Source organism: Populus alba, chromosome 6 (assembly GCF_005239225.2).
Source record: "Populus alba chromosome 6, ASM523922v2, whole genome shotgun sequence".
In the NCBI taxonomy this organism is placed as follows: Eukaryota; Viridiplantae; Streptophyta; class Magnoliopsida; order Malpighiales; family Salicaceae; genus Populus; species Populus alba.
Genome location: NC_133289.1, coordinates 5,858,448 through 5,866,913, shown reverse-complemented (window position 1 = coordinate 5,866,913; position 8,466 = coordinate 5,858,448). Strand labels below are relative to the sequence as shown.

General features: G+C 37.0%; 1 protein-coding gene across 1 annotated transcript; it reads left to right on the top strand.

Annotated features, from left to right (window-relative positions):
- The first annotated feature begins 3,746 nt into the window (after positions 1–3,746).
- On the top strand, positions 3,747–6,733 carry LOC118053894 (uncharacterized). Its single transcript, XM_035065286.1, has 2 exons — positions 3,747–3,854; positions 6,116–6,733. The coding sequence occupies exons 1-2, from the start codon at positions 3,747–3,749 to the stop codon at positions 6,731–6,733; spliced, it is 726 nt and encodes a 241-aa protein (XP_034921177.1).
- The last annotated feature ends 1,733 nt before the right edge of the window (positions 6,734–8,466 follow it).

The following is an 8,466-nucleotide window of genomic DNA, read 5'->3' as shown; positions in this document are numbered from 1 at the left end:
CTTTGGCACCTGAGGCTTGGACATCTGAATTTCACAAGTCTGAAGATGCTAGCAAGCAAGAAGATGGTCAAAGGTTTGCCTCACATTGATCATCCAGATGAAGTCTGTGAGAGTTGTGTCCTCAGCAAACATCACAGATCTAGTTTTGCCAAAGAAGTCAACTGGAGAGCAAAAAGGCCACTGGAGTTAGTACACACAGATGTGTGTGGCCCAATCACGCCTATGTCGACTGGACAAAATAGGTACTTCCTCACTTTTACTGATGATTTTAGTAGAAAGACGTGGATATACTTTCTGAAGAGGAAGTCAGAAGTATTCAATTGTTTTAAAGATTTTAAAGCAATTGTGGAGAAGCAAACTGGTTATACGATCAGAACAGTAAGATCTGATCAAGGAGGAGAATATACAGCCTATGACTTTGAAGCCTATTGTACACAACAAGGCATCAAACATCAGACAACGCCAGCTTATACACCGCAGTTGAATGGTGTAGCAGAAAGGAAGAATCGCACGATTCTTGACATGGCAAGAAGTCTGCTCAAAGCAAAGAAATTGCCCAAGCAATACTGGGCTGAAGCTGTATCATGTGCAGTGTATCTGTTGAATCGCTGCCCAACCAGAAGTTTGCAAGGAGTCACTCCAGAAGAAGCATGGAGTGGTCACAAACCAAGTGTTACTCATCTACGAGTCTTTGGTTGTGTGGCATATGCAAAGATCCCAGATGCAATAAGGAGAAAGCTTGATGATAAGAGCGAGAAATGCATCTTTGTCGGATATGGTGAAAGAAGGATGGGATATAGGCTGTATAATCCCATCACGAAGAAGGTGATTATAAGTAGAGATGTTATCTTTGAAGAAGATACATCTTGGCAATGGAATGGTGATGACCAAGAAGCAATCAAATGGATCAATCTTGATTTGATCCTTGAAGGAGAAGAAGTACCAACAGTACTTGTCGAAGAACCGATTGTACCTGTAGAAGAACCGATTGTGCCAGCAGCTGAACCACAAAGTCCGGTGTTTATACCAGCAGCTGAACCACAAAGTCCGGTACACAGATTCCCTGTATTCAACAGGAGGAACACACCAGGAGCATCATCATCAACACCACCATCAGCATCCTCGTCAGAAGGACCAAGAAGGATGCGGAATCTTGAAGAGTTGTACGATACCACTCAGGTTATGGAAGATACAACTCTATTTTGTTTCCATGCAGATAAGGACCCACCAGAAAAGAAAAAAGCAATAGGTGTCAAAAAGGTCTACAAGATAAAAGCCAAATTAGTGAATAAACGCTACAAGCAGAGAGAAGGCATTGAAGGGAGAAGTATTCATGCTTGGCATGATATCCCTCGATTGAGTTTAAAGGGGAGATTTGTTGAATCTAAACTCAATCTAGAAGGTCAAGGAAGGCAACCACCGCCCAGCCAGCCACCAGCTGCCACCAACCGACCAGCCACCAGCCGCAGCCGCCAGCCACCAGCTGCCACAGCCGCCAGCCGCCTTCACACTTGAAGGTTGAATTTTCGTATTCTGATTTTGTGTATAAATAGAATGCCCAGCTTATGTTATATGTGTGGAGAGAATTGAGAGGAACACTTGAAAGAGAAAGAGAGAGAGAGGGCGTGTAATTGTTAAGCTTTTGTGTTACTTGTAAGCTTCGGATTTGTGTAATAAAACAGTGTGTTTTATCCCCTCTGAGTGTCTCAAAGCCACCACCAGTGGTTTCTCCCACCAACAAGCAAGGCATAGCTGCAATATCGTAAAGTGAAAACAAAAAATGTGACTTTAGTCCTTTTGCTGGAAAATTTTAAGAATGAGCACAATGAACATATATGCTGTAGAAATATAATGCAACAACCTTATGTTTGCTGATGGAGCAACAAAAGAACATAGAACAATGTTCACGATGGAAAGAACAAAAAAGAAAGAACTCAGAACTTAATAATTAAGTGTAAAGAACAAAGAGCAGAATTCGATACTTGATTACTGCCATGCCATGCCCTTTTATTCATTGAAAAAGAAAACAGAATTACAAAGCAAAACAAACACTAGAAACGTACCAGCCAACTTCTCCTTTATTTAAGGAGATGTTTACAAGTTTAGTTTGATCCTAGATAAACTTAACAAAAGAATTCAAAAACAAAACATATCCTAATCTAGATAGTAATCTCAGCTAACAACTAGATAATCATGCAGTAGATTACTGCTAAGTAATCCTATTCTAGCTTAGGTACCAAACTTCAACATATGCCACTCAACCAAATAAAAATGATGAGGATTTTGAGAAATTAAACATGCATTAAAGTATCTGAGCACAGGATATTTTCCACAAATCACAAATTAAACCACATGAAGCAGCAACTATATCCAAATTTGCAGAAAATCTCACTCCTATGCATACAACAACGAAAAAAACTTGTGAGTTTCTACAGCATAATAGTGATTCGCCATCCTCTAACACTGTAGTTTATCATATCTGTCATGAGCAATAATATGGAAGCTGATTTTACTAGACAAATTATATATCATCATGGCATCTCAGCTTGAGGAAGATCATGAATATTTGTCTGATGTTTTTGTATCAGATCATCCTCGTTGTGTTTTCATTGACAGATGTAAAGCTCCAACCTTGTGGCCTTGGTAGAATATAATTTCTCCTCGTATCATCTAATTGAAAAGGTGTTGAACTTCAATAACATCAAGGAACTATATTAGGGATAGTTCATCACTAAGCCTTGCAATCTTTTTCAAGGAAAGAGCTCGAATTTGGAAGAGGCTCTTCAAGGCAAACCTTCAAAATCTATAACATATGTGGTTTGATTCAAAGCTGACCTAGCTATAGCGTGAGCCCACTGCATTGAAAGTCCTAGTACCATATCCTAAAGCCTGGTTTCTAGGTTGGGTTGAAGGTCCAGAATGCCTTTCCAAATCAGGCCTGGACCAAAAATATCCTATTTTTGTCAATTGATCGATAATATTTCATGTCTGCTTGAAATTGAAAGCGTGGTAGATAGTGATTTTTTTTTCATTTTTTTAAAATTTATTTTTATATTAAAATGATTAAAAAAATTAATTTCTTGGCAAAAAGCATTTTTGCCGCCAAACGCCATCAAAGGATCTTTGAATCGGGGTTGTTGATACTTCTGTGATGAGTATTGTGTTGGGCTGTGCTGCATTATATATTAGAAGTAATGTTAGTAAGAAAAAAATCATAATTGATTGTTATGCATTTAAATAATAAATCTCACTATAAAAATATTGTATTTTTACTTAAGAAAATAGTCCATCCAATAAATAAATAAATAAAATGTAAGAAAATAGTCCATCCAATAAATAAATAAATAAATAAAATATGTAAGAAAATAGTCCATCCAATAAATAAAAAAAACATGTAACATGATGTTGTTACATGTTTAAAGTGACACTCTCTTTAAAGTTCAAGCAACCACTTGTCTTTGATCATTAAAGTGTTACAGCTTTCAGGAACTCATCAGAAAAAAAAAAAAGAAAAAAAAAACCGAGGACCTCTTTAGTTTTTACGGACTGCTGGTTCCACGAAGGAACGCATGCAGAAATCAAATGGGGTTGACTACAAGAAATGAAGAGTGACAGAGCCATTTGCTTCGACTCCATTGATCAAAATTTGTTGCTTTCGATGGCTTTTCTTCGATTTTCTTCGACTCCATTGATCAAAATTTGCTGCTTTCGATGGCTTTAATTTCTTCCTTTTTACAGATTAATCCATGGAGTGTGCTAAGGCCATTGAAGGTGGTAACTGGGATGTTGCAGATTCACTTTTGGCAGAAATTCGATCTCCAGCTCCTAAAGAAGAGAGCATATCGACGAGGAAAGTTGTCAATTAATACTGTGCTGAGGCTCTTGCCCGGCGTGCGTGTCTGTACATGGAGTTCGTCCTCCATGGATCCTTTACCCTTGCTACCTCCATGCGATCCATCCGATTACATATATTATCCTTTCGACCGGTTTGCTGAAATCACTAGATATTTCGTTGCTGATACCTTGAGTTCGGGAAATAAAGGACTCCACATTATTGACTTCTCCTCCATCATGTTCGATCCTGGGCGGTGGATTTATTAATTAATTGAAGAGCTCGAAGGGCAATATGCATGGTGGCCTGCAATCATTCATAATCAAATAAAGGTTTTTATCCCATTAGTATTAGCTCAAACATGTAATTAACATATACACAAGTGATCCTTGCATTTTTAACCTTTAAAAGTGGATGAAATCTGGAGAGAAAAAAGAACCATGCCTCTCTTCTCCATAGATATGAGGGCAACGTGGGAGGGTGATGGTGGAAGAAGAGGTCTGCCTGGTTGCTTCTATATGTCGTAACCCTAAAAATAGTATTAGATTCATTTGGTTAAATTCTTGTTCACATGTGATATTGTTCACGTATATAGTATTGTTCACATATATGGAAAGTCAATAAATATGGTCTAGGAAGTTATATCTAAGAATATTAAATTTTAAACGGGTCCATTGTGACCTCTCCATTCTTTTTATGGAAACTTACTTAGTGAAAGTAGTGTTCACACAATACTATTTTAATATACGTTATAGTTTTTAAGTGAAATAGTGATAGTTGAACAAATTATAGTGAGTAAAATGACAACAAAATATGAGATTAAGAGTTTTAATAGGAGCAATGTCTCACAATGACAGATAAGAATGAAGGCAATTTTAAGAAAAAAAAATTTGCTTGACAACAATTAGAGAAAGGCCCAAAGAGATCACTCATAATGCGGAGTGGATTGAAATGGATATCAATGTTATTACTAATATGCATTTAGCATTAGCCAATAATGTATTATCAAGTCCGGTGAAGAAGAAAACAACAACAAAAAATATTAGATACTCTGATAAAGTTATATGAGTCTAAGTCTCTATACAAAATGATTTTATTAAAAATAAGATTTTATACCCTTCAAAGGAAAGAAACCACATTGGTGATTAACCACATCAATACAATAAGAACTTAATTTTCTTAACTCACTATGTTGGGTCAACAAATAAAGAAAAATAAACATCAAAAACTTCTACTTCAAAATCTTTTTGATTTGCATGATCAACTCATTATCAATTTGTGTGATGAATAAATAAGGTCTAAGAAGCTTTGTCTAAAGAGATTGAGCTTTAAATGAGACTATTTATATCCCCTCCAATCTTTCATTGAAACTTACTTAGTGGAAGTATTGTTCACGCGATATTATTTTTGTGTACATTACAGTTCGTAAGTACAAAAATGATAGTTGAACAAATTACAGTGAACAAAATAAAAGCAAAATATAAATTGAGATGTTCAGTTAGAGCAATTTCTCATTATAAAAGATGAGAGTGAAGGAAAATTTAAGAAAAGATAATTGTTTGGTAGCAATTAGAGATAAAGCCATGGAGATCACTGATATTGCCAAGTAGATCAAAGTTGATAGCAATGTTATTGTTGATACACATTTAGCATTAGCCAATGAAATATTATTAAATGTGGAGAAGAAGAAAACTACAAAAGAGATATGCAAGACTCTGATAAAGTTATATGAATCCTAGTGTTTACATAATAAGATTTTCTAAAAAATGAGACTTTATACCCTTTAAATGATAGAAACCGTGTCGATGACCAGCCACATCAACATATAATAACATGCAGAGCTTCTATTTCAAAGTCCTTTTGATTCGTATGATTAATTCATTATCAACTTGACCAATAACATTTCATGACTATCTAATCTTTGATGATGTTGTAATGATCTTTGAAGAAAACAATAGGTGTAAGAACAAATGAGAAAGAATTAATACTTCAAAAAAAGTAAATGCATTATTTATGTCAAAAGAAAGATCAATGAAGTGTGGCTCCAATAGGAATCAAAGACAGAAATTCCAAACCAAGAAGTAAGAATACCATGAAATGCTACAACCATGGCAAAAAAATGCACTTTTGGTATGTAAAATGTATAAAGAATACTCTGGAGTCATCAAAACCTTATGGATTTGTTGCAAACACTTTAAATGATGGGGAAATTTTATATAGCAAAGCAGTAATAATCTCTATAAACAAAAATAAGTTCACGGCGATTTGTTTAATGGATTTGAGAGCAAGCATAGGCTAGAAATACTCAAGCTTGCAAGGAAGGATGTTGGGGGAGGTCCACATGGCCTCTCTAAGTTCATTATGGCAATCAACAAGACCAAGAAGAGCATCCAGAAGTGTATCAATAAGTTTGTTTTTCATCGGGATTCTGCAGCATTTAAGGCTGAACTAGAGCCAGAGCTAGCTAGATATCAAGGACAGTGGAGAAGAGGAGCATTGACAAGGAAGTACAGCAGTGAGAAGGAGTTGATCAAAGTAGAGCAGCCTCAAATACTCAAAATCAGGAGACAAGCAAAATCTGGTCCTTTGGATACTAGGATGCAAGAGAATTTGATGCATGCCAATAGATGCTTGAAGCTGTCTGGTCCTCTGGATGGGAAAGTGCAGGAGAGATTGGTGTTTGCTTACAGGAGCCCAAAATTATATGGGACTCCAGATGGAAGGGTGCCACAAAGTTTGATGATGACTAATAGGAGCCCACAAGTACGTAGCCCCTTGGATGCAAGATCCACTAGCCCAAAAGTTCATTGTGATTACAGCAAGGAAAGGAGAGAACTGAACGGTGATTTTGACGATCAGTCACTTTGGTCTGCACTATTTCTAGACATGAAACCCACTTAATCGAATGATTGTTTTCTTGATGTGTCTTTTGTTTTTGGTTCCCAATGTGGAAACAAACTCTTGTATGTTTATGTGCTTTTACTTGCATCTCTTTTTCAGCGTGATTTGGAGGTTTACCTTCAGACATCAAAACATAGTATGGCATTCTTCGGTTTTTTTCAATATTTGGTATTCATTTGGCACAGTTGCTTCCACCAAGTCATTCTTCAGCTCTAATCCTGCTTGTCCCTTTTTTGCATTGGAGCTGAAATATTTAAGTTGAAGGACAAAAGTTTAGATAGGTTAGATATTCATGGACCCAGTGACGAGGATGTTGTCCTATTCTGGTCAGTTTGGCCACCCAATCAATTGCTCTACCAGCAGTTCTAGCTATTTTTCAAACCCAACAATGAACAAAATTATGCATGAGAGCTCTGTTTTTTTTTTTTTTTTTTTTTTTAGAGCTCTGTTTTTTAAATCTGTGAGTGACGAGTCTAGACAAAACAGTCCTTGTACATTTCACAGCCCAGGTGGTGGGTTAGAGGTACGGCATAGGGGTCTCTCACTTCTAAGCATGCTCCACGAGGCATGGTTTAATGTCTAAGGAAATCCAAAGTTGGTCTTTCCTCCTGGTAGAGCTAGGACGAAGCGTACCCAAACCCAAGGCCAACTCTTAGCTTTTCTTCTGATTGGCCTAGGACAAGCTATGCCCGAATCCAAGATCATCTCTTAGCCTTCTCTTAATTAAACTCGATCACTTCTACATCTTTAATTGATGATCCCCTACATTATGCATAGGATTTGTTTTGCAGGAGATCATGACTCTTGTCAAACTCTTCTCTAACAATTTCAAAGCTCGTCAACTAGTCTTGAAAAAGCTTAGCATCGTTTACTCCAGACTTTGTCGCTAAGCAATCAAGATTGTATGAGAATCAAACACATTCAACTGCCACTTCTTCTGCAACTGCGGCTGAGGAAACTTTAGCCATTTGAATACTACAAATGGTCCCTATACCAGCCAACTATTTGCATATGTAAATGATGCATCGAAATTGATCTTAATCTAGCTTTTTTGAGGAAGGACCCATCTGCTCTGTATCTGATGAGCTGCCATGGTTGGAGGCCTTGGTTCAGGGTCAGAATGGGAGAAGCTCTGTATTTACTCTGCTTGGGCTGCTGCCTTTTCTGGCTACAAGTTCCTCTTGTTGAAAACAAACTAATTTCTCGCCTTCCATATAGCTCAACAGAGCTTCTAACTGCTACTCTGGCCTACAATATTCAAGCTGCATCTCATCAAAGAATCAATGGTGTCTTGTCCCATTTGGTGTTAAAGACCTTTTCTTACCTGATTCTAAACTCTACTACTTCAAATCAGTTACAATGACCAAGTTGGGCGCGGCGCCTTGGGTGTAAATTTAGAGCTTCTATCAAATCCAATCCTATCGTAGACGGAAAGCATATCGATAGAGGAACTTATTGGTTGCTGAAAAAAAATGAAAAGAAATGATTTCGTCATCACAAATTTGCTTTGTCCATCCAAGGTGATAAAACAATGGAACAATGCAACAGTAGAGAATGTATGTTGCAGCCACAAACTTAAGGTCTGCGTGTATTGTATTAGGGTTTTATAATCCCTTAATGTCCACAATTAATGCCTAAATACATGCCTAAGAATATTCACATTCCATAATAGGAATATTACAATCAGCTCATCCCATATTTAGATATTCCATAATACCCCCCTCAAGTTGGAG

Coding starts and splice junctions, on each gene's coding strand:
- LOC118053894 (XM_035065286.1), top strand. CDS start 3,747: ATGGAGTGTGCTAAGGCCATTGAAGGTGGTAACTGGGATGTTGCAGAT. Junction 3,855..6,115: donor AGAGCATATCGACGAGGAAA/GTTGTCAATTAA, acceptor AATGGATTTGAG/AGCAAGCATAGGCTAGAAAT.